We start from the raw sequence: 27,088 nt of genomic DNA on the forward strand, positions 1-27,088 counted from the left end.
ATTGCACATTCAATGTTAGGATTTTTAACCCAGTGAAGTAAAGCCACTTGTGTCTAATTCAAGCTGAGGAGCTGCCAGCCACATCTCCACAATGGAAATCCTACGAGGCCGCAGATGAAATCCGCCATGAAATGAATGAACACTAGAAAAGCCGAAGAGTCGATATCATCAGAAACAGTCAACAGCAGTTTGTGAAAATTAACTTCTCTTTAATTATGATACAGCCAGTTTGTTGTTTTCATTTATTTACTTAAATTAGCCCTCCCACCAGAATGAGGGCTATATTTTTTTCCAAAATAGAATAAAAAAAATAAAATAAAAAAAGCCAAAGTTCTAGTCCACTTGCCATTCCACTAGATGCGTGCCGCATCTCACAACTCAATTGTCTGCCAGCCTTGACATCTTCCCCCCCTATCCACAAGATAGGTAGCAGAGGATGGGCAACGCAGACGGAGGCTGGTGTGTAGTTGTATTTCGGATCAGTTCTGGGCAGGTCAGCTGTGCACTTTTTGTCTGGGTATCCTGGACCCCTTTCGGCTCAGTCACTGCAAGTCCCGGTCCTCCAGGTAACGATACTCAAATGTGAATCCTTCCTTTTTCCGCTGGCCCCACTTCTCATAGTCAAAGTAGATATACGTTCCCTTAAAGAAAGAGAGAAATAATATTAAGAGGAAAAAATGGACACACAGAGGGATGGGCAGACAATCACAAGTATCCACACAACACTGGTGGAGCTCCAACTCGGCTTCACAACACTCACTTTCGACTTCTAAAAGAAGAATTGGCTAATTCTTTGCAGAAAATGAACGCTGAATGTCGATGTCACATGTACTGAGGTAACAGGACGATTACGAGGTGAAAACACAAAGTGAACGACACAACTGGGGTGCTCAGAGTAAAGGTAGGATTAGGAAATAGAGAATTGACATTCATGCACTTCATGTGTGTTCCGTGTCTACAACCATCTGTGTAAATATAAAATGGCCGAGGAAACGCGAGGCAAGAAATGCTGAACACACGGCTAAAACAGAAAACGTTTTAGAAAAAAGTGTAGGATGTGTGAAGTCCAAATGTCCATGAAACGCTTTCACAAGAGGTGTAACAAAACAAGTATGTCTTTAGTCAAGAGTAAAACTGAACAAAGAGAAGTTGTTCAATTGACATGTTGCTGAAGCCCAACTATCAGTCGGTACAAAGTAAAAAACGTTTGCATACGTCTGTGCTTGCGTGTTTAACTTTCAACCAGTGATCTCAGTGGCTGGAGTGGTGGCTCTGAGGCTACGGATCTGCACTGGTAATCGTAAGGTTGCTGGTTTGAATCCCATAAACACCAGAAGTGACTCCCCTCCATTGGGCCTCTGAGCAAGGCCCTTAACCTGCAATTGCTCCGTCCTGGGTATGACGTTAATCCGCAACCAGCCCTGCAAGCACGTCCTCCAACTTGCAGGGAAAACCTGGGGGTTGGTGGCAGGATTGGCACTTCAGCCACCATAAAAAGCCTCCCACTGGTTCCATTCCATCTGAACTAATGTGGTGCTGAGGTGTCACTAGCCAAGCTTGCATATATAGCGTGTAAAAGTGTAAAAATCAATCAAGAAATAAGAGTTATAGTTGGAAATAATTAAGGTGGCGCCAGTGCTGCAGTTTGCACTTCAACAGACAACAGCTTTGAACAGAAACTTGAAATTACAATGCGTCAGTCTGTTGCATCCACATTATGTGTGCCAAGAAACGTGCCATCACAGAATGGTGACAAGAAACTGGATGCATCAGTAAAAGCTGAAATGGCGGTGTTTCAGAGCAATGGCAAGAGCGGGCGTTGTTTAGAACAAGTTTATCAGTATCTGATGATTGTGCCGCCTACTTCAGTGGAGGCAGAGCGTGCTTTCTCGGCGGCTGGCGTACTTCTGCACGAAGGTGCGCTCTCGCCTGGATGACCGCACGCTTGACATGTGCTTTCTACGCTCTTATTACCGCAACTAACTAGATACATGTACTTATATGACAGCATGAACTGCTTGTAGATAAGGTTAGTCTTTAATTGGTGTCAACATATTGCAGTAGTTTTATTAAAAATAAGTGTCGCTCATTCTAAAACCGTTCACATGTGAGTTGCTCTTGCACTGTGTCATTCCGGGGAGCCTGGGATTCCCGGGAATGACATGCAGGATTCCCGAATTCCCAGGAATGGATAAACCCATCCATGAATGGATTCCCTAGGTGTCACCCATGGCTGCACTCGGGGTCCTAGTCTGGGATCCTGAGTTGGTTTGTCACGTGGTGAGTGCGTCAATGTGCTGTATCAGCGTGTGCTCCTAACCTCTCTGTCACAGTGGTAACGTGGCTCTGTGCAGTGGATAAGCTACTGTTTAGCAATGGTGAGGTAACAGGTTCAAATCCCGCATCTTCTGTGTATTTAGCACTTTGAGTAGTGAACTATTATCATCATCTGACAAAAACATACATTTGATGTGAGCCTGTAACATCCTGTGTGAAGTTATGGTACTTGTCAAAGATGTTACTGTTCCTTGCACATGGACATTCATATCAACATGTCATTTAAAAGATTTTTTAAATTCAGTTTTATTCTTGGATTTTTGAATAAAAAAGAATTATTTTTTATTCAGTTTTATTCTTGAATACAACTTTATTTGAATTATTTTTTGTTTTATTCTTGGATTTTTGAATAAAAAAATCATTCAAATGACATGTTGACGTGAATGTCCGTCCGTGTGCAAGGAAAAGTAACGTCCACCACAGACTTTTATCCCTTCAGCGCTAACTTTTACAAGTACCATACATTTACACCGGCTGTTACAGACTCAAATCAAATTTATGTTTTTATTATATAACTGTAACAATAATAGCATCTCCCTACTCAAAACAGTAAATGTGGGGAGGACCTGAGATGGAACCTGTAACCTCTTGATTATTAGGCAGCAGTCCTTACCTCTGCACAAGCCAAGTGGACGTGTCTGCTTCATGTCAATTGATAGTTGGGCTTCAGTTTTTACACACATTGCCAGTAACACGTAAATTAAACAATTTCTTTTTCTTTGGTTATATTCTTGAATAAAAGTGCACTTGTTTTGTTATACCTTTTGTGAAAGTGTTTGATACTTGGACTTCAGTCTTCACACATTATACACTTCATATCAACATTTTGTCAATTATAACTATAACATGAAAAAAGTTTCTGTTTTAGCCGTGTGTTAAGCATTTCTTGCCTCGCATTTCCTCTGTCATTCTACATTTACACAGATCACTGTAGACACCAAACACACATGAAATGTACGTAGTATTCCAAGTAACAATATACAGTTAGGTCCATAAATATTTGGACAGAGACAACTTTTTTCTCATTTTGGTTCTGTACATTACCACAATGAATTTTAAATGAAACAACTCAGATGCAGTTGAAGTGCAGACTTTCAGCTTTAATTCAGTGGGGTGAACAAAACGATTGCATAAAAATGGGAGGCAACTAAAGCATTTTTTGAACACAATCTCTTCATTTCGGGGGCTTATTTATTTCAAGGCCTTTTATCTGCTTAATTGATAATGACATAACGATGGACTTGCCCACATCTGCCCATGAAATAGCCTTTTGAGTCAATTGTCCAATTACTTTTGAGCCCCTGAAATGAAGGGATTGTGTTCAAAAATTGCTTTAGTTGCCTCACATTTTTATGCAATCGTTTTGTTCACCCCACTGAATTAAAGCTGAAAGTCTGCACTTCAACTGCATCAGAGTTGTTTCATTTAAAATTCATTGTGGTAATGTACAGAACCAAAATTAGAAAAAAGTTGTCTCTGTCCAAATATTTATGGACCTAACTGTAATCCTATACAATTCCAGACACCCAACTCCCAGATAAAGAGACTTCAGCATCTGACTTGACTTCAGCTGCCTCGGTGGGTGATGAGTGAGCAGACTGCTTGCTGCCTGTGCTGAGTGACACATTTGCAAAACAAAGACGCTGATGACGAGGTGCGAGGGAATTTAAGGTGACCCGGCATTACAAATATTTTCGTAGGCTTCAGAGATTCTAGTGTTAAGCAAACAGAGATTAAGAAGTGACATGCCTGAAGTGTTAAAAAATATTAAAGGAATTAGTACGGTGGATCCTGGCTGTTACTTTGAAATGAGTTCAACAGGAACACGGGATCACAGTTTGAAATTTATTAAGGGCAGATTATAAAGTTTTCTTTACACAGAGTGTCACAAACACATGGAATAAATCACAAAGTGGTATGGAAGAGTGTAGGACTTTAGGGACCCTAAGAACTTGACTGGATGTTATTTTGGGGAAATTAGGTGGACAGGATTGGGAACTTTTTTTGGGGTGAATCACCTGTTCCTTCAAATATTTTACAAACGTTTTAGTAATAATACCAGAAATGGGGGTTTAATGCTTTATACACTGAGTACAGAAGTTTGGTGCTTAGTGCATACACTCATTGTTAAATGGGGAATGAGAAATGAATATTTCTAAAAATGTGAAAGGCCATCCAAAGTGGCTATTTAAAAAGTAAGAGAATGGTCAATGAACAGGTAAAGTGTGTTAAGAACAGTAAGGGGAAAACTAAATAAAAAACATGAGTTCCTGACAAGGTCTTGTCCAATCACTTACCGTGGATACTCACGTATAAGTCGAAAAATTTATGCCTTAAAATTCATTCAAAAAAACAGGGTTGACATATCCACGGGGCAACACAATTGTCCATAGAATTTGGGTAATGACATTGTACACTCAACGCTTCACAGTGTTAAGTCACCAGTCATCTGTCGTTTCACATGGTCTTTGAAATTATTATAAACCAGCAATACTATTGCTAATTAGCTAGTTTTTTTCTAATTTCATTAAATAATTCTTTAAACTGTGAAATACTTGAATTTGAGCATTAGCTTTTGCAGGTTTTGGATAACAAACATACCATTAGCTGCCACGTGCCATCTAGCAACTGCCATCGCGCGTGCCTGTCCCTGGTACATAGTGTTAAAGGTCGCAAGCTGTCAAGTTTTACCCTTGACTTATACGCGGGTCATAACAAATTTTGTAATTTTCGGCTTAAAAATACACTCAACTTATCTGCGAGATCGACTAATACGAGAGTATCTATGGTATGTGTTTAATTATTACATCTTGAGCCAGCTACAGTACGTAACAGCAAGCAAACAAAACCAAATGTATATATCAATAGCATACCAATTATACTGATAAATTGCAGACAAAGGTAGCAAAACAAAGATTTAAAATTTCTCAGGTCTCCAGTCCTCCAGTACACCTGACATATCACCTAAAGACTTTTAACTATTTGTAGTTTTGAAACAAACACTCAGAGAATGACATTTGGCCAACAATGATGAAAACATAGTAAAGGGATTTGTTTTTTGGCCTTATTTCATAGCCAGTTTGGAAAAAGTGTGACAAAAACACTTAAAACTGTAAAACAGAAAAACTGGTATGTATAGCACAGGCAACTGTAGCCTCAAGTATTCAAAATGTTTTACCCATCAGGTGGAGACACTGTGACTCCCTACATGAAATTTTAAAAAAGTATATTTTACTGGAATGTTCCAAACAACAAAACCAAAAAATGTAAGTGTGTGAGCCACAAGTCATGCCTAATTATTTACTCAAAACATGTGTTACTTTTCCTTCAATATTTGTTTTCCCATTTGTCACAAATCTCTGTCCCTACATTAGACAATGCAGACCTGAACAACATCCCATTTTCCAGTTTTACATACCTGCTCAAACTCATCTGTGATGGTTTTGGGCTCCTCGTGTCTTTGGAACCACATCATATACTTTGTGTGGAAACGCCATGACTGTTTCTTCAAAGCCTTTGCAGCAAGATACTGAGCTTTCGTACCCTGCCAAGGAAGTGAAAATGTTAACAGTGATGAAGGCTCAAGTATTATTTTCAGAAATATTCACTCTCACACTAGCATGGCTTATAATATTTTTCTAAAAGACTACACATTACAGTGTTGAATACAGTGTGGGGGAGGACACATAGAGAAGACTACAAAATAATGGCCATAAAATGCAAAACACATATCTTCTTCAATCTTCTGTCTGTTAAAATTTCTAACGAATTTTATCACAAAGAAAAATAAATGGTAATATAAAAATTTCAGAACAAAATTAGTACAAAACACAAAAATGAATTGTTGTCAGCAAATACATTGGGATGTAACATACTTCCAAATAGTAGAAGATGAAAAAGAGCGTTTCTGTTGAGAGTCTCTGGTAAAACTCAACCGAGTCTGAATGAGGCGGGGGCACCTGGTGGTGGTACGGAGGAGTCGGACAAGGATTCCGCATCAAGTACTGCCTAAAAAAAGAAACATCAACCACTAACCAAAATGTCATAAATTATAACAAACAATACCCATAGCTTGCCTTTCATAATACAGTATAATAAGGGCTGATCAGGCACATTTTCTTTTACAAAATTGAAACTATTAATATGAAGACTATTTTTATATTGCCTTCTTTTAAGGGTGCACCACCAAGATATTTAAGATTCATACTCTTTTGTTATTATTTCAAACAAATGCAAATATGTTCAAAATTTCCAATTCATTTTAAAACAGACACATATATAATCTTTCACTGAATCCCTTTTCGGTTTTCAAAAAATTCGCTTGCATCTTCCTAGTTTCTACCTTCTCGTTTCTTACCGTATTCTTTCAGAATCAGAGGGATGTGGCATGTGCGTCCAGGCAGCTTCCTGCATTGCCTGTTGATATAGCTGCTCTTTAGACAGAGGGACGGGCCCCAGAGGACAGACACCCAAAGAAGGGGGTATATTAACCTCAGAGAGCTGTGTCTGAGTAGGCACTGTAGGGCCCCCGGGCGCAGATGTAGAACTGGGAAAGAGATCTGATGACAGATTAAAGGAAGAAGTTAGGTTAGTCCAAAAAACAATATTACTTGCAACTCTACCCTAGAAAGAGACACATTTTTTTGTTCTTTAGACAAATGTCACATTTGTATGATAAGATGAATAAAAAAACAAACTGTGTTCTTTTTACTTTGTGCCCATTCACAATTAAGCGTTTTTCTAGTGCTTTAGTGCCAGAACTCTCCTAAACTGCTGACACCATTCATACCTTAGCATTTTAGCAGTGAGAAGTTGTTTAGAAAACTTTCGCATGCAGTAGTTTGAGCATTATCGGCCAAACACTTGTTCCATTGAAATCATTGGTAATGCTCATAAACCGCTGGTAAAACAAAACAATCAATGCCTCTTCCTGGATGGATGAAGCAGCTCATTGAAACAAAAATTCCAGTATCGTCAAGTAAGTGAAGAATCATGTGAGAAGAATTTAACAAAAGTTATAGATTTTTCATTTAATCATTTAAGTTTAGTACAGATATTTTAACAAACAGGCAGAATAGTAGAGCAGAGCTCTTCCTCATACCACCATATGGGTATTATTGAAATTGCTGAACTGAGTATTATTACCCATTTTAACACTGAGTACTTAAAACATGTCAGTGATACTCCTATGTTTAGTCCCTCATGAAGAAAATAACATCTGTCTTAAATCCGTGCTCCCAGGTGAACACTGGCTACTGCTGCACCACCAGATCACACTGTTTCAAAGTATTTTTAGCAAACAACTGGACTAAAACTAAATAGATAACTCTATGATTGTGTTTCTGTTACTGGATTGCACACAGCACACTCTTTTCTGCTTGGCTATGTGATTGAGTCCTGAAAACGATCAGCGCACTGTGCTGCAGCAATAACCACGGACTCTCAATGATCCTAAACTTGCCAAATTAAATTTACCCCTCAGCCCATGCAGGATTACATTTATATGGATACAACATACGTTCAATTCTTTTGAGCTGATTACCACTGTTGTATGATAACCCCTTCCTCACTTGCTGCTACTAGATGACCAGTTCATCTTCAATGATTTTGCACCAACAGCAGCAGGCAATTTATTCACAAAATAAGGCTTTTAAAAAGATAAATAAATAAATAAATAAAGATATCACTGCGTTGTGCTTATTGAGACCTGTGTGTAAACCTAGAAATTTTCAGGATGCTGCCTGCTTCACAGAGAGTCCAGAATTGTCCTCTTGACTTCCTTTGCTACAGAACATGGTGCACCAATAGTGTGCTCATAACACAGATGACGACAACTACTCTTTAGTACTGTGATCACCAGGATTAAAAGCACTAACGCCATGAGCTACATTCTGGAAACACAACAGTAACTTCACAACATGGCACCACCTCACAGTCTACAAAATGGACATGATGTTGATCAAATTTCCTTGCAAAAACATTTCTTTTCAAAATGCTGGAAAAATGTATGGAAGTGCTTGAAAAATGCCCCAAAAAAGCTAGATGAATGCTTGAAAAATGTTTGTAAAACCACATTAAAACGCTTGAAAAATGCAGAATATAAATATATATATATATATATATATATATATATATATATATATATATACACACACTAGGGGGTTACCCCCGCTCGCTTCGTTCCCCAAACCCTGTGGTCTGCGCTATGTGCCAGCCACTTCTTGTCTCTGCTGCTCGTATTGTGAAGAGGGGGGCTGAACACACCCCAAGGAGACATGGTCGCTCCTCTGAAATCGCCTCTTAAATGGTGATACAATGGGAAACAAATAGTTTGTTTTTACCTCCTCTTTGCTCAATCAGCTGCTGGTTTGCTGCTGCTGTTGCTATGCCGCGTGACCTGCATCTCGCAAAGCGCTTTGAACATTTAAAAGCCTGTACAGCAGCTGTCTTTGTCATCTACTCTTTGTCTTTTATTTCTGGGCACGGGCGTGGTTAAATGTCTTGGCACAAAGTCTTGTTTCACGGGACGGGAGTGCTTGATATTTTAGTTTATAATTTAAAAACAGAATAAGAATCTGAAAATCTAACAACATCACATTAAAGTTCGATAAATTCTGAAAAGAAACGAATGATACCAAACATATATACAGTATGTAGGTTTTAAAATAAGCCAGATTTAAAGCGTGACAAAAAAGTCCCATAAATTCGTTGCACTTTTAGGCTTAGGATTTTATACATTATATATATATATATATATATATATATATATATATATATATATATATTTATATATATATATATACACACACACACACACATACACATTTTAGTTTTGAAACATTCATCAACTCTCACCTCTGTCTGTGATGTGCAGTGATGTTATCTGGTCTTCAAGCCCTGATCCAAGAGCTGCCCTTTCAGCCATAGACTTTAAGGAACTGAGAGGCTCAGGAGCCTAAACGTTAAATAAATATACAATAGTTATCACTAAGCCACAAACAGTACTTTATTTATATTTAGACAGTAAAATACTGTGTAGTTTCCCCCAACTCTGCAAAGAGATCGCTAATATTGAATTGTATGGTTATTTTAAAACAATAACTCATACACCATGCATATTTGTAGTGAAACGACCTATACTTTATATAGCAGCATTTCTCACATTTAATATAGGCAAACTTCAAATGTGCTACAATTTCTCAAAGTCAATAACATGAAGCTAAAAAAGATTTAGATATAAAGCACAAGAAGTGATCTCAAAATATATCAATTTATTGTACACTTTTTCTAAATGCATGGTCAACAACTCAACATACTTCTAGCAACAATGAACAAACTTGTAGAAGCTGTAACAGCAAAGAGAGGTACAGTAGTCAGTGCTACTACATAATGAGTCTAATGTGCCGAGTGTGAATTTAATACTGTAGATGGTCTTGATCTATGCAGAATCCGCATGTTTTTCTCTGGGTATTTTGCTTTTTCCACATATCCAAAGATATACAAAGATGTGTGTCAGGTTAACTGGCATATTCAAATTGGTCTTGTGTGAGTGGGCCTGTGAAAGACTGTCTAGGGCTAGTTAATGCCTTGTGTCTGATGCTGTCATGGTAAGTTACAGGTCTGAACCTATTAATCTCTGATATTACACAAAACAACTTTAAACTGTATTAAAATAACCAGAGGATCTTAACAATAACAACTACTAATATTAAGGATAATCCTCCTTATTTTTACAAAATAGATGGCATTTACAGTACATTACACCAAATGGTTTCAGATCTAAATTATATAATTACTGTAAGGCTAATGCACAAAGGAAAGCTGGAAGCCAACATGTTGTGTTGTGTCGGACTGACGCTTTTGCTTGGAAGGTTTTGTCTCCCATCAAGTTACTATTTTATCTAAAGAGTATCCTCCTAATGTGAACATCTACAAATGTATTTACTCATAGTTTGTTTTTTTTTAATCTGCACTGAAGCAAACTGTATTTTTACTGTGTTGCCATGCTTTCCCAAAGTTTCTCTATCACATTCAGCCAGAGGTCAGTAGCTTGATAAAATTTAATTTCTAAATGTCACAGAGATCAGTGAAACAAAAAGAAAGCTGGTAGAGAAAACTGTATTAGAGTTTTATCTATATAATAAAGAGAAAAGCCATGAGACATCAAAGTCAGGTGACAGTCTGAGTGCAGTTGTGAAAATTCAGGCCTTATAATAGCCAAAATAATGTGTGTGTTTACACCACTTTACATACAGAGAGAAGCAATATTAGGGTGCTAGTTGCAGTTAAATAATAGGATTCCATTATTAAAAAAAAACAAAATCTCTATAATGGACTAGTTTCCTATTCAGGGCTTCTTCTATTCAGCATTGAAGGAATAGTCATAAAGAGTATAGAGCTATATAATACACAAATTAAAAAGATTAAAAACAAATCACCAGAACTGGGTATTTATCCTACAGTCTTCAAAGAAGCAGGTAATTGTTCAGAGCAGTGATTTTTAAGCTCAACCCTGGGTGACCCCAGGGCTGCAGGTTTTATTACAACTAATTTCACAATAAGTGCATCATTCTTACTTTGAACTGAACTCACTGCTTAACTATCTGGCCTACAATTATTTTTAAGAAATTCAAAAAAGTATTCTGTGCTATATCTTTAAATGCTTATGTTTCCTTTGCTGCTTTTGTTTAATTTACCCCTTTCTATAAAGTTAGCTTGCTTAATTATGTCCACATGCTAATGATTAGCAATGAACATGAGGTGCAAATTATACTGAATGCAAGGGAGGGGAGCAATTACCTCACTACCATTCTCTAGGATCACATGACTTAACTACTTTCAAGTACTTTTTCTTGCTATTAGATTTAATCTTTCAGTGCACTTCACATTTCTTTACACATTGTGGTACGTATTGAATATAAGAACTACTACCTTAATCTCTGGCTGAGTATAATTCAATGGCCCATTGAGAAGGCTCTGAGCTGTTTTTGATTCACTGAAACTAGGACTAGGAGAGCTTGGAGGATTGATAGGCATTGGGACAAGTAAACTGGTGTTTGAACTGGAACTTGTGGAATTGGTTAACTGCGAGCCACTGCTATTCTCCTTCCTAGAGAAAAGAAAACAAAAAGGAAAAAAACAAACAAACAGAAGAAACATTAATTCAGTACCAAATTATGACACCTTTAAAAAAGGAAAACTTGTACTCGTGTCTCAAATGATCAGGTCACACTAAACACTAAGTTGAGAAAATGTTCTTCTCAACATAGAAAATTAAAATTCAATTGGACAGTTTATAGCAGCTTCTGGTATTAAACAGACTTTCTACTTAACTTGCATGGGACCAACTCTCTTCTCTCTTACTTCAGAATCCTTCCCATTTCCTGACATTTTCTAAACAAAGACTGTCTAAAAGAAGTATTTATGAAGCCTCTTAGCTAATGAATTTATTATGTCATCACCTGAGTAACGTATGATTGGTTAACTCCCTTTTATGCAGGCATTGGGCCAATGCATATACTGTCAATGTTTTAATTTTCTGCTTTTGCTCATACATACATAGACCAATAGAATTTGTGACAGAAATATTGTTCTGTGGAAATCACTAGATACAGTTCCCTAGAAAACTAATTTGTCCATAAAACCCTACAGAAGCATTCATGTGTAAAAGAGGCTAAATGGAAAAATCTAACCAACAAGTAACCCCTGCCAGCCAGTTGCCCTTACACATATGCTTACCTGGATGAAATGTTGACATACAAAAATAAGAGTATTATTCTGAAGGATGATAAATATGATAATGAAAAAGGGTTTATTTTTTTGTGGTGTAAACTAGGCGTACAAAAACATTTTACAAATAGGAGTGATTGTTGTGCTATAAAGGATACGATATATTACACATTACTAGTGATGCAGTAAGTAAATATGCTGTGCTATAAAGGATACAATATATTACACATTTCTAGTGATAAGTAAATATTACCATTTGCGAAAATATTAACCCCTCTGGTGGAACCTTTTAACATAGGTTAGGAAGTATGTGAAATCCAAACTGTAAATGTAATTATATGTGAGCAGTTAAGTAGATAAACAGAGACTTTTTTTCTTTTCAACTACTGATCCATCTATACTCAGCAAGTATAGTCATTTAGCAGTTCTATTTCTTTCCTTAAAAATAGATTTACTTTTACTGAAAGGTCAAAGAGGACACAAGGTATTATAAGACAGAGACATGCACAGTGTATAAATATACTGGTAAACTGTATTATTTTAGGGAATGAAGTTCTAATTATGTACAACTAATAACGACTATTTGGAAGAAGGGTCTCGTGTTTTGTCAGCTTATTAGAAAAATATTTAAAGTAATTGCACACAAAAAAGTAAATGAATAAATATTATTAAAATGTTTTCTAACTGTAAACACTTTAATATGTATCTCTAGCAGGACTACAAAGTAAAACACCTATATAATATTTCATATTTACCCGTGCTTGACTACAATTCTGATTTGATGATTTGTCACTTACATATATAATAAGTGGAAAATTTCTTAAATAATGCATATCTACACCCAACATTAAATCACCAGTCTGTGATATGTTTTAAGATGCTGCATGCCCACCATTTCAGGGTATCCACAGAGTGACACACAGGCTGGAAGCCACTTATGTTGTTTATGGCGGTTACTTTACATCTCATTCACTGTGCTGTCAATATCCATCCTTAATGTCAATGATATTGGTTATCAACATCTACACACTTTTGTGTGTCTTAATAGTTAAAATTTGATTATAAAGACACAATTTGATTATTGATGGTTTTTTTTAAAAGATACATTTAATATCCAAGAACTTTTCTTCAGGGTCAAAGAAATATCAAGGGACCCGCTGATCATCTGTTGCAAACACCATATACTTAAAAATAGTAAGCTAAGTGGAAAGTGTGATGAATGTGCTAAATTAAATCATTGGGCTGGCTGCCATATTGTAGCAAAACAGTGTCAATCAAGACATTATTGTATTTGGTAGCAAACCAAAAAATGTAATATATCATCTTTTAAAAAACATTTAGGAATCAAAGTAACAAACTGGCTAGGACTATATATACTGTATAGCATATCCATAGACCAACATATTTAGATGCTGTTGGTGCTGCCATTTTTTACTGGAGACTGTTAATGGAAACAAAAACACTGGAGTGATTAAAACAAACCTAAAGCAAGGTAAAAAACAGTCTCATAAAACTGTACATAACATATGAACTTTATTATATAAAATAGACAAAATAAGCTGATTGAAACTAAAAGCAAATTGAAAACTTTCTTGAAACCAGTTTTAGTAGTGAAACAAATGACAAATGTAACATATACAAGCCTACTGTTCACAAATGGAAAGAAAAACATAGTAAATAAAAGATGATAATTTTTCTAATAATGTATTTATTCAAAATACTTAAAGTATTGCCATACAAAGCATATTAGCCCCTTTAACCCGTACATCTTAAGCATGCATTATTCATTCTCATTTGTATATTATTATCATTAGATACGGGGGTCTTCCCAGATTGTCTTAAGACTGCGGTAGTTAAACCCCTACTTAAGAAAAATAATCTCGATCCCTCTGCTCTTGAAAATTATAGACCCATCTCTAACCTGCCTTTCTTAAGTAAAATTCTAGAGAAGGCAGTCATTATACAGTTAAATGAGCACCTCAATAAACATGCTATTCTTGATAAATTTCAGTCCGGTTTTAGAACAAATCACAGCACAGAAACTGCACTCGTTAAAGTAGTAAATGACTTGCGGGTAAATGCAGACAGAGGCCATTTATCTGTTCTCATCCTCTTAGATCTGAGTGCCGCATTTGACACCATTGATCATAATATTCTTAAGAATCGCCTTAGTCAATGGGTGGGCCTCTCTGGCAGTGTCTTAAATTGGTTTGAATCCTACCTGGCAGGGAGAAAATTCTTTGTTAGTTGTGGTAATTATAACTCAAAGACACATGATATTCTATATGGTGTTCCACAAGGCTCTATCCTGGGTCCACTGCTCTTCTCAATCTACATGCTTCCATTAGGTCAGATTATCTCAGGGCACAACGTGAGCTACCACAGCTATGCTGATGACACACAGCTGTATTTATCAATAGCACCTGATGACCCCGAATCTCTTGATTCGCTAACACAATGTCTAACTTGTATCTCAGAATGGATGAATAGTAACTTTCTCAAATTAAATAAAGAAAAAAACGAAATCTTAGTGATTGGCAATAATGGATACAATGAGGCTATTAGAAATAAAACTGGATGCATTAGGATTAAAAGTCAAATCGGAGGTAAAAAGCTTAGGGGTAACTGTTGATTGTAATCTGAATTTTAAATCGCATATTAATCAGATCACTAGGACAGCATTTTTTCACCTAAGAAACATAGCAAAAGTTAGACCTCATATATCATCGAAAGATGCAGAGAAATTAGTTCATGCGTTTGTCTTCAGTCGGCTAGATTACTGTAACGCACTCCTCTCAGGACTACCCAAAAAAGACATCAATCGTTTGCAACGAGTGCAGAATGCAGCTGCTAGAATCCTTACCCGGAAAAGAAAATCCGAACACATTTCTCCAGTTTTGATGTCCCTACACTGGTTACCTGTGTCATTCAGAATTGACTTTAAAATTCTGCTTATGGTTTATAAAGCTTTAAATAATCTCGCCCCCGGCTTATATATCGGAATGTCTTGACACCTTATATTCCAAATCGTAACCTCAGATCCTCAACTGAGTGTCTCCTTAGAATTCCAAGAGCAAAACTTAAAGAAGTGGTGAGGCGGCCTTCTGCTGTTATGCACCTAAAAATCTGGAATAGCCTGCCAGTAGGAATTCGCCAGGCTAATACAGTGGAGCACTTTAAAAAACTACTGAAAACACATTATTTTAACATGGCATTCTCATAACTTCACTGTAATTTAATCCTGATACTCTGTATATCCAATTCATTATAATAACTATTCATTCAAAATCTGTACTATCCCCTAATCTCTCTTCTGTTTCCTTTACCGGTGTCCTGTTGGTGGTGGCGTGCGCCACCACCATCTACCCAAAGCACCATGATGTTCCAACAATGATGGATGGATTAAAAGCCAGAAGTCTGTATGACCATCAGCATCAAGTGACTCCGTGAAAAAACCCGAACTACAAAGAGGACTATTTCATTTATGTTAGGTAGAAAGCCCAAAGGGGACTGGGCGGTCTCGTGGCTGGAACCCCTACAGATTTTATTTTTTTCTCCAGCCTTCTGGAGTTTTTTTTTTGTTTTTTCTGTCCACCCTGGCCATCGGACCTTACTCCTTTCTATGTTAACTAATGTTGTCTTATTTTAATTTCTTATTTTGTCTTTTATTTTTCTTCTCTTCATTATGTAAAGCACTTTGAGCTACTTTTTGTATGAAAATGTGCTATATAAATAAATGTTGTTGTTGTTGTTGTTATTACTGCCGCACAAAAGCTGAGTTTAACAATTACTACGCTGACTTACACTAGGCCAAATTAACTTACAGCAAAAATGAAATACTTTAATGCTGCAGACATTAAAAATGCCATCTTTTAAAAAATTAACGTTGGGCCCAAAAGTATAAAAAAAAAAACAAAAAAAAAAAAAAACAAATAAAATCCAAGGTAAAAATGACAAAATAACATTTTTTATTGTTCGAAAGATAAGTTGGAATGTCACATACAGGTAATACAGAAATTAAGAACAGATGGCAACATTATTTTTTAAACTTTTTGATGTGATCCCTTTACACATTTTTAACAAATTCCTTTTGGAATACATAGGGGACAACACTTGCTATTTCAGATACAAAGGGGGTAACATATTCTTAACATCCCTGCATATTTACAAGTTTGGGTATAAAGTCTGGTGGGGTAACTGTTAAAACTTTAAAAGCAAGAGATGTGTTAGGTAGCCTTTAGCTATGGATGTCATGTTCATGTACCTCATCTTGTTATACCTTCACCACAAGTGAGCATACATCAAGTGTAATGCAGTCATATCTCATATATTACCATTCACGTAACCAAATATTCAAGGAATAATGATATGAACAATGTTGAAATGTCCCAGTTCCTGGCTTAGTATACCAGATGAGTGACTGGGGCTAAGAAATGAAGAGAGGCACTGAGAGTCAGAGTGAAAGAGGAACACACGATTAACTTTCAGATTTTAACTGGTGTGGAATCTATTTATTGATGTCTGATTTTAACTTCCACAGAGCACTCGTAGTTTTACTGAAATGTTTATTTATTGAAAAAAGAATCTGCACTGCACTTTGTTGGATACAATACACTTTACACTCTCTCTTGTTGATTTGTGTCATCATTCGCCCTACTCCATCTCAGTGTATGACTTATCGATGACCCAAGTTCAAGGACAGGCTGCAGGAAAACCATGCATCACATGAAGGTGTTAGGTTTAATAAAAAAACTAACGTTAACATCTCAAACACCTCCATTTCAGGAAACAGAAAAATATGAATCACATTAATTAAGTCAGACAATACAAGCATAATAGTTAACTAAATCACATTAATTAAGTCAGATTACTACAGAATTGGGTCACTGCACATGGTTGGCTGTTATTTCACTTTCCAGCACTTAAGTCCTTTTTCATTTGCTTTCCACCTCTTGGCCAGACTGTGCAGACTACTCCATCCTTTGTCTTTAGGGTGCCCAAGTCCATCATTTCATACGTTTGACCAGGAACCAGTTTAAATTCATACCTCTGAAGCAGCTTTGCCAATACTGTTTTTGCCTCCATCTGTTAGTTGAAAAAAGGAGTTTTCAGGGTTAGAAAACAATACAAGAAGCAAAGGAACATAGTAAACGCCTTATTGCTAAACATGATAAAGCCTAAATTAATTTTCCTTCTGAATTATTTCTATCTGTTGCTTGTTGCTTTTTTCCCTCTCTGTCTCAAATCAAAGGGGTCAGTCTGTTTGATCCGGAGGCTCTCGTTCAAAGAGATGAGGCCTGGTTCCTGACACACTTGGCAGCTGAAGCACTGCTTGCCTTTATCTTTTATCCCAGACTATATCCTGGTCAAAATATGCAAAACCAATCTTTGTGCACAGTATGTTTTGTGTAGAAGTTTCTCGGGCTGAGCAAAGGAATGATTCGAAACAGTGTCTTTAAAGAGCACCCTGTATTTATTTGACAAATGTTTCTGCTGCTCTTTTAGAAAATTAACAATTGTTAATTTTTAGAATGGAAACCCTGACAACTATTACATGCAATATTAACAACAGGAACTGACAGCAGTAAGCGCACTGCATTACAGCAACAACAATCAGCCTAGTGTCGTATTCCAAAGATGTCTTGGTATTACTTTAGGCATCCATGATAAACAGTTAGTAATAGTCTAAAACATCTTTTATTAATAACCAGACAAAGAGCCCATTTCGACAACGTAAGATGAAACGAGTACGAGTGGAATAGTAATAAGTATAAGCACCACAAACCTGATATAGGTGTATTGAATGAATGCATAATTAGGCCTCGAGCTGTAGTCGAAATCGCCTTTCAGGACACTAGAGCTTTAATTGAAGTCGCCTTTCTCTTTGAATTTTTGCGGCCGTAAATCCACCGCCTGCCACGATGTTGGGGTTGGATGTCGGTCGAAGTCGCCTTTCTCTTTGAATTTTCGTGGCCGTAAATTCGCCGTCTGCCGCGATGTCGGTCTCGTAAGGTTTTTCGGGCAGCTGCGCAGAAGGCGACTGCGCATTCGGCTTCGGACGGACGTGAGTGAGTGAGTGAGTAGGCTGGCGAATTATATATAAGACTAGTCATTTAGCCTGTTACAATAACGGGCACTAGAACAGTAGTGCATAAACATTAGTAGGAACAGTCTATATTAAATGGCAAGGGACTTTGACCTCATTCTTTTTGTTGGTCGTATTTTTCTTTCTTTCAGCCTTTCTTTTGTTGATGTTTACTTGCTGAGCTGACCGTTCTTCGTGGGCTGCCGCCGTGTATTGTGTGTCTTTAATTTTCTGTGACAGTAATACTGTCTTGTACGGCTCTATTCAATAAGGGCGCGCACAAAAAGGCGAGCCTCAAAAGGGCGACCTCAATTGAGCGCGACGAATAAAGGCGTTTGTAGATAATTTAGTTCAAATGGCTCTGGAATATGTGAGCAGCAACAAAGGTGCAGATCTTTATTTACACACGCCTTTATTCGCTGCGCCCAATTGAGGTCGCTCTTTTGAGGCTCGCCTTTCTGTGCGCGCTCTTATTGAAGGATGCCTGTGCGCGCCCATATTGAAGCATACCGTCTTGTACGTCCGCTGGCTTGTACGTCCGCTGGCTTGTACGTCCGTAATATACCTTTAATTTTCTCTGGCGGTAATACAGGCGTGTGCGTCGGTAATATGCCTTTAATCTCCTCTGACAGTAATACTGGCTTGTATGTGGCTGTAATATGTGTCACTGTATTGTGTACCTTTAATTACTGCTGGTTTGTATTTCCGTAAAATGCCTCTAACTTTCTCTGACAGTAATATCGCGCATCGCACCGTACCCCGCGCATGCGCACTTCACCAGAAGACACCCACACACGGACACCTGGACGCACAAAGGGATTTTATATATATAGATGCCACTACCAATATTAAATTATTGGAAGTAGTAAGAATGTTAACATTTTCTTAGGTCATTTATAAAAATTTCTGTCAAGTTAAAAAGGCTTATGTTTTATGACATGCATACTATCTCAAGCTATAAAGTATGACTTATTTATATACAGTATAGCAGTTGGTACAGAAAAAACATATGTTACTTTGTGTGCATCATAAGTGATTATGGTATCTGCTCAACTGACTTATTAATTTTATCGAACAACTTCAAACACTGCTGAAAGAAATCCTGTCCTTTAAGTAAGGATGCATCCAACCCTGAGACTTCCCTGCACTACCAAGGTCAGAAACAGTTTACATTCTCAAGCAGTTTGTGCTGTGAATAATTAAATGCATCTTACCTGACTGACTACTACATTGTACTAGTAGTAATAGTAGACATGGGAACTTAATTATAATCAAATAACGCTAAGTGAGTTCTTCAGATTGGCCTTTTTGTCCTGTGTCATTTTGTTACCATACCACACAGTGACGCCAATGGTCAAGATATTTCCTATGGTGCAGCAGTAAAAGTTCAGTTATTCCCGTATATACAACATTGTAATTGACAGTAAATACGACGGTGCCAAGTTTTGTGCATTAATGATTCATGCTGCTTCTTGCTTTCATGTTTCTTCTCCAATGACAGACTGTAAAGCTTTGTGTGGGTCTGTATTGTTGTTATACTGCCACCTCTTTAAGAATAGCACTGTCTGGCCTACATACTGATAAAAGTTTATGGCTGCATAGAATATACTGTAGAGATCATGAGACTTCTGCCTTCTAATTCAAAACGAGATGATTTAGGTGCAGTTGGACAAATTCTGAACGATAATAAAACACTTCACCAGTACAGTATATAAAATAAGTATTTATAAAACATGTAAGAAGTATATTCTATTGCATGCTTTATACATTCATATATATTGTTTTAGAAAAAAAAGTGTTAAAAAAACAATTGGTGATATTTAATAACCTGAGATATAATGAATGTTACATAAATATTAAAACCCTTCTAGCGTGATGTACAAAAATGAAAAATAAGGTGATTTTTTATGAGTCAAATTTTTTATCATTAAAAGCTTATATTAGCTGCTTATAATGCATATCTAAACTATATCTTTACAAATGCTTTCATGTACGAGATTTGCATAAATCCTGCAAAGAACTGCCATGTTTATCAGTGGCTGTAAAATGAGAAGTGTGCCTGTTTTTTATATTTTATGTACAACATTCTTTGATGAAATTTTACACCATGACCTAAAATTTCCATTCATCTTTAAAAATGATTCTGGAAGATGGGTCTTATGATGCAGACACTGTAAAATTTGGAGGAGCAGACAAATATAGTGAATTAAGCAGGGTTTTATAGAATCCATTTTGTCATTGACCCATCTCTATCCAGATAAGTATTAAACATTAAAGAGCGAGAGTAGTAGATGTAGAATTGCAATAAACAATTGACTATGCCTTGCTCTATTAACATTTGTAACATATTGCATCACCATAGGCCACGGGTGTCGAACTCCAGGCCTGGAGGGCCGCTGTGGCTGCAGATTTTCATTCTAACCCTTTTCCTAATCAGTGACCAGATTTCACTGCTAATTAAGTTTTAATTCCTTCATTTTAATAGCCCTGTTTTTAAGGATTCAGTGTTCTCAATTGATTCCTTTCTTCATTAAATGAAAGCCAAACAGAAATGAAACGTGAAACAAGCCAACAGATGACCAGCTAAATTGGGGCTTCAAACTCCAACCAATTTCACTCTGACTAATCTCTTAATGAGAAGCCGATTCTTGCTGCTAATTAATCTCGTTATTTAATTCCATGGCTTGTTGCTGCTCTCATTCTGCCACAGCAGACATTTCCATAACTGTTGATTTTCTGTTTTTTCTAAGAACACCAATTTCAAAATGTTTGGTGACCTGAGAGATCAACCTTACTGAGACCTTCACCTTTCTTTACTTTCAGATATTGTGTGATGGGCATGTGGTGGCTCATTTTGTATCTCATTATTGTTTGGCTGCTAGTTAAGGAAAAAGAGACAACTAAGGGCCTGTGTCAAGTTAATTAAAATTAAGGCAAAAGAAGTTAATTGGCAGCCAAAACTGGTGACTAATTAAGAAGATGGTTAGAATGAAAACCTGCAGCCACTATGGCCCTCCAGGACTGGAGTTCGACACCCGTGCCATAGAGGTTCTCACTTCTGCTGAATGAGTTTTACAGTCCCAGGGTGGTCTGGGTTAGTCAAGCAAGTGTTTGTGAGCCTGTACAAGGTAACACACATTTCAGGGTCCTTAAGTGTCCGTCGCAGTCAGACAGAGCCTAGCCTGTTTTATTGTTAAATTCAAACTCCTGCTAGGTTTGAATGGAGTAACATTAAATGTAATATTGAACAAATACCTACATATTGTATTGTACATTAAATCGGGTGAACTGGAATATGACAACGATCTTTGAATACTTGAGGCTACATACTTCAGATCTAAAATTTGAGAAGTACAGAGATCTGTTTTTTTTTAGATTTAATACAACAATAACAGATGTGACCTTTCAAAGGAAGTGACTCCTAATAATACCCCAAGTCAATGTTATTATTCATAAAAAGTATAATTATACCTCCCACTAATGATTTAGTACATGTCTTTGGGGAATTTGAAGTAAATGTTTTGTCCAATTCAATCATTCAATCATGGCTATCACTCCTGAGCAGCCCAAGTCTTTTTCTTTTGTCTCACCTGTGAGAATACTTGTCCAATGCATGAGCGATGACCCAGTGAAAAAGGGAAATAAGAAAAATATGGCCTGCAATTACAAATAAAAACAACAGAGAGTAAGAGAGATTATTTAAAATGAACATCCAGCACTTACAGTAGATCTCTTATTAGGCAGATCACAACATCCATCATTTGATCCATTTCATGAATCTGCTTATTTCAGTTTAAGGTAGTTAGTTACCTGTGTCAGCAGCATCACATGCATGATCATGGGGGTCTTCCCGGGTGGGGCACTAATCCAGTAGGGGGCACACTCACATGCACTTATATGGGGTCAGTTTAAAGTTCCAAAACAATCTAGTCTGCCTTGCTGGGAGATGTAGGTGGGAAAGGGGAATATTTCAGCAAAACAGACACACACATGAGGAGGCACTGAACAGGCATTTGAACCTAGGGCTCTGTTCTCTTGAATCAGTAATGGTAATCAGTGTGCCACTACAACAACGAAACACTAAATCTTTAAAGGAAAAAAATGAAAGGAAAAAAAAAACGATTTCCATGTAACCCTGCAGTTCTATGTGACACAGACCTGGGTGATATTAAATGTTAGATTCACTGTAATAGACTAGTTTACAGATTTAAATTGATTTACAAAAAATAAAGTTCAGTGTCTGTGGGTGGCCCAATGTCCTTTACCCCTTTGTTAACATTTTGTAAAATAAAGGTTAATAAAGTAAAGCTCAGTGTGCAAAGAAAAGACTTTAATGGGGAATATGATATGCTGTACATCTAGTTCCTAAGATAATATCTAATATCTTAATGTTTATATAAATGAGTCCGTCCTCACAGATTGCTAACTGCCTAGTGTAGACCACATGGCCTGGGATTCATTCAAATACCCTGAGGATGATGGGGACTACTTGCAACAAAAAAAGAAATAAAGCATGCTGATAGTGTGCCTAAGACTAGGGTCATTTCATTTAGTATCTTTCTATATTAAAAAAAGTCACATCACAAGCATGGGTACATAGTGCAGCTGTTTGTGTTCCAGTTTAAACTCTTTTAACAAAATGCATTCTGTGTATGCATTAACGCACACTAAGGAGAAGTGGTCGGATCATCTGCTGGCTTGCTGCTGCTGGCGAGCTGGGCGTCGATCATTTAAAAGCCTGTACAGCAGCTGTCCTTTTGCTACTTTGCGTCTCTGCTGCTCGCATTGTGAAGGGGGAGCTAAATGCACGCTAAGGAGAAGCGGTCAGATCATCTGCTGTCAAGCTGCGTGTTCTGCTTGTCGTTGTTTTAATAGCTGGGAGCACGTGAAGCGTGTCTGCCAAATGCATTCCAACAACTGCTAGGTTAGATGTCCGTGAACTTGTTTAAAATGTTGTTTCACTGCCTTGTCTCGCATGTCGTTAAAGTGTCTCTTGCGAGACTTCAAATTGTCTTTCGAGAAGATCACGTCTCGTCTCCCTAGTCTCCCTCCCAAGATTTTTTTTATAATAAAGAGATAAGCAATGTTAATAAGCTACCTTTAAATAATGTGAGATCTAAAGTGAGTTTTAAAATAATGTTAACTGTTAACAATGTTAACATTTTCCAGACAATTTTAAATGGTTCTTTACATTTTTAAAAACTGTGGTATTTTTAAGATTCTAGAATTTAAAAGGGTCCAAAAAATATACATTTTGTAAGATTTTAAAATTTAAAAGAGAACCCACTCTTCATTTCAATCCTGAACATTCCTTCTAACCTCTCATCCATCCATACCTACTCAGTCAAGTACGTATGGCTCAAGGAGCTTACTCATTCTGCTAGATGATGTGTACAAAAACACGTGCATGCAAATAACAGAGTAATTCCCTGACTTGGCAGGATGTCTTTGTCTAATTGTGATACGTATGATGCAGAAACAATATTACATTTTAATTATGTCCAAATAACTGAACCTATTAATTTTCAGACTATAGCCCTGATTTCATATTGTTACATAAAACTGCAGGTAAAACTTACTTTGGTGCATCAGGATGAAATCGTTCAGGGTCAAACTTCAGTGGATCTTTGAAAAACTTCTCCATCCTTCCCATGATGTAGGTGTTTAACTGTGTGAATGTACACTTATAAGAATTTAAAGTCACAAAACTACTGTATAACATTATTTTTTTGCAAACTTTCCTTAGACTGTTGAAGCACTGACTGTTATAATATAACATGAGACATGGACTGCGCTCCTTTCTGTTACACTTACCATTACAGGCACTTTTCCTGGAATTTTTATTCCCTCGATAACATAATCTTCATGAATCCATCGGGATGTCCCTGGGGCTGGAGGGTACAATCTAAGTGATTCCTTTAAAACCTGAAATAATTCAAAAGAACTGATTTCGTGTTCAGAGCAGCATGAGCCTTCTGAACTAACCTCAGGCTGGTGTATTACCGTACAAGCAACTCTTAAAAGTAAAATAAATTCAAAATCGTGGGTTATCACACATCTGTGTACACTACACGCATTAAAAGAGCCAAATAAATTATGAGCAAGTTAGAAAGAATTTATTTTACTTTCTTAACTCCAAACTTCCTGGATTTGAAACTTATCTTATCTCATTCTGTGAGATATCTTGTCTTATCATTTTATATCTTATCTTATCTTATCTCATCTTATCTTATTCCATCTTATCTCATTCTGGGTATTGCTCTGCTGGAGTGAAGTTGAACAGTTGAACTGTCATTTAAGCCCACAACTATTTTATTATTATTTTAACACATTTCTGTTACGTTTAGTTAAATGACGCTTGTGTTTAGCAAATGAACACAAAAGCTAAAACTGAAAACTTTTATTCTTTTCTATTTCCATCAATCTGTACAATTTGGTGTGCTGGTCAGGATTAACCCAATTAGAATAGTTTTTTAAATATCCTTTTGTTATTAGAAAGTGCTGTGTAAATCAGATGCCATGCAGGTATTCTAGCTGCAATATGCAGTTGTCAGTTCAAGAGAAGCATTTATCTGTCTAGCTGACTTTGGCTTTCCTGGTCATTGTCACCAGAAGTCATAGTCTAACCCACAGGATTAAGGTAGAAAATCTTAATGGTGAAATTTATTTACGCCATTTAATCTGACTGTAGACAATGTAAGAAAATTAGCCTGCTGAAGACACCATGATAAGCATGAGAAAACATATCAGCGCTACACAGAAGCCAGGCCAATCCACAATCAAACCTGGCACCCAGGGTTACTGATTTGTAATCGGTCTGAAAGGTCATAACATTAGAGACAATGTATCATTGTATTAATAGATCTTACTTGAGATGTGTAAGTTAATTTGTTAAGATCTTCATAATCAACATCCCTCTTAGAACCAATGACTTCATCAACTTCAGCTCTGAGTCTGAAAGCAAGAAAAATCTTAATTGGATTTGCTGTACTTGTCAAATGAGTTTTATCCAACCTTTTTTTGCCTGCTTTTTAAAATTAAGCCTTGCAGAAAGTCAAAGCCAATGCTGGCCTCGATGATTCCAAAGCGGAAGCCAAACAAGCATTACCCACCATTCTATTGCAGCCATAGTCAATTTCTGGCACACAACTGCTCTCACTAGGGTCTGTGAACTGAAGAATCAACCGGAAGTTCTTGGTAGAACATGGCTATTACCTACAAGTTCTATACAGATGACACCCCAGCCTTTAAAAGAACTCGGGTTCAGACACTGTGACATGGCAGCATTATATGATGTGCTATGTTTACTGCCCACCCACAAGGCACAAGTTCAGTTTTTGACAAGTGTGGTTATTATTCATGTTTTTATGTACACTATGTCATTATAGTACTGTGAGCAACAAGAGTGTCTGCCCATGAAAAGTGAGCAGTTCTTGGTTGTTTTATAGTAGGCTCTAGCAGTTTGTCAGCTACAGTACAAGCCAACCATATGTGCCAATGGAGGTGCACAATGCAGCCCTTCAGTGCCAGCTCACTAACATGAAAAGCTGAGCCAAATGACTGCTTTGCCACCCCTGTAAAGTGCAGGTGGCTGTGCACACCTTGGTAGGTATCCAAATCTGGGCAAGCCAACTTTAAAACAGTGTAAAAATAGCACTGGCGATAAAGGAAGTAGGAAGGTATCTCAAAAGGAACAAGATATAAGCAAATCCAAAAATAAAAAATCACCAAACACACAGAGGAGCTCAAACAGACACTTGACCGTGACACTGTAATAAGACCTAGAGTCAGGCTCCCTCTTCTATTTTCTGTGGCCTTAGCATCACATAATTGAATATTATTAGTATCACATATTATATCACTGAAACATATTTAACTTTGTACAGCAACATTTGCTAACAGAGGGATGCAAAAAAATATACCAGGAAAAAGGAAAGACTGGGGGTGGACTCCAGGTGCACTCACAACACCTAAATTTACACATTGATTCTAGTCTTCTCTTTTATAAAAGGACTTCACGGACAAAGATAGGGGTATCAAATTCAATTTTACTATTTGCTCTTATAGTGAAACAATTTCTTAATAATGATGTGCACTTCCACTTTCACATTCATATACAGCTAATGCAGAACCCATCCATCCACGCATCATATAGAGGCCTACTAGGACCCTGAGTCTCAGTGCATAAATATTCACAATTTAGTTAAGTAGCACAGAACTTCACTTACTTTTCTAATATCTCCGGTTGCCTTGTAAGCTCCAGAACTGTGAAAGCCAATTGGTTAGCAGTTGTTTCCTGACCTACATTCAAAAAAAGTTATAAATACAAGTAAAAAATACACATTTTTATGAATTCAGTCTTACTAGAAAGAGTGTTCATCTACACAGGGCATGCCAGGTAAACCAACTGCTCACCATTCTGAGGCATTAAAGTGAAGCAAAACCTTAATTGTCATAAGTGTATTAATTGCATGGATTTTGATTTGGAGAAGCTCATGAAATAAAACATAGAGACAACACACATCATCTTTTTCCAACAGCCCAACCAAGCAACCAATTGAACACAAATAATAATAATAATAATACATTTTATTTATATAGCGCCTTTCTCATGCTCAAGGCACTTCACAGAATTTAAGAAAGAACGGCAGGGTATACAGTATATAGTATTGTACTAAACCAGATAAATAAAGATAGTAAATTCAGAGAAAAGCCTAACAGACAACATAATTGATGGTCTCGCACACACACCTGAGCATCTTGACATTGAGGTAAACTGAGAGAAGGGTAATAAAGTCAAGTAGAGCTAAAAGCCTTCCTGAACAGATGAGGTTTGAGTTGTTTTTTAAAAGAATTCATGGAGTCGGCTGACCTGAATTTCGGTAGGTCATTCCAGAGTCTGGGCGCTATACAGCTGGAGGCCCTGCTGTCACCCAT

The 27,088-nt window shown here is 37.1% G+C and overlaps 2 protein-coding genes and 1 long non-coding RNA gene across 4 annotated transcripts in view; 1 reads left to right on the forward strand and 2 right to left on the reverse strand.

Annotated features, from left to right (window-relative positions):
* The window catches only part of LOC127526086 (uncharacterized), a 289,571-nt gene extending 283,823 nt beyond the window's left edge, over positions 1-5,748 (forward strand). The window contains exon 3 of the long non-coding RNA XR_007933704.1: positions 5,482-5,748. This is a non-coding gene — a long non-coding RNA (uncharacterized LOC127526086). The remainder of the gene's footprint in view (positions 1-5,481) is intronic.
* Positions 189-11,435, reverse strand: LOC127526083 (CCR4-NOT transcription complex subunit 3-like). The gene is made up of 6 exons (XM_051920183.1): positions 11,269-11,435; positions 9,193-9,292; positions 6,695-6,896; positions 6,213-6,345; positions 5,756-5,881; positions 189-641 (listed from the first exon to the last, which is right to left on the reverse strand). Exons 1-6 carry the CDS (start codon positions 11,371-11,373, stop codon positions 543-545), a joined length of 765 nt encoding a protein of 254 aa, XP_051776143.1. The 5' UTR covers positions 11,374-11,435; the 3' UTR covers positions 189-542.
* A 4,576-nt stretch (positions 11,436-16,011) lies between these two features.
* LOC114666458 (cholesterol 24-hydroxylase-like) overlaps positions 16,012-27,088 on the reverse strand; it is an 80,571-nt gene continuing 69,494 nt past the window's right edge. The window contains exons 10-15 of one of the 2 annotated variants that reach the window (XM_028821335.2): positions 26,380-26,452; positions 25,021-25,105; positions 23,966-24,076; positions 23,731-23,819; positions 21,742-21,808; positions 16,012-17,151 (exon numbers count right to left, since the gene is read on the reverse strand). In XM_028821335.2, the coding sequence (XP_028677168.1) occupies positions 16,975-17,151; positions 21,742-21,808; positions 23,731-23,819; positions 23,966-24,076; positions 25,021-25,105; positions 26,380-26,452 (602 nt within the window). In that variant the 3' untranslated portion in view covers positions 16,012-16,974. The remainder of the gene's footprint in view (positions 17,152-21,741; positions 21,809-23,730; positions 23,820-23,965; positions 24,077-25,020; positions 25,106-26,379; positions 26,453-27,088) is intronic. The other variant, XM_051920168.1, reaches the window with a different exon arrangement.

This window comes from Erpetoichthys calabaricus, chromosome 16, assembly GCF_900747795.2.
Source record: "Erpetoichthys calabaricus chromosome 16, fErpCal1.3, whole genome shotgun sequence".
Taxonomy (NCBI): Eukaryota; Metazoa; Chordata; class Cladistia; order Polypteriformes; family Polypteridae; genus Erpetoichthys; species Erpetoichthys calabaricus.

What these genes read in the sequence shown, in the direction of transcription:
- LOC127526083 (XM_051920183.1), bottom strand. Translation starts at nt 11,373, where the DNA reads ATGCCTATCAATCCTCCAAGCTCTCCTAGTCCTAGTTTCAGTGAATCA. An exon ending in ATACTCAGCCAGAGATTAAG is followed by an intron (nt 9,293 to 11,268) that starts GTAGTAGTTCTT and finishes TTTAACGTTTAG; the next exon opens with GCTCCTGAGCCTCTCAGTTC. An exon ending in TCTGATTCTGAAAGAATACG is followed by an intron (nt 6,346 to 6,694) that starts GTAAGAAACGAG and finishes TTCTTTTTTTAG; the next exon opens with GCAGTACTTGATGCGGAATC.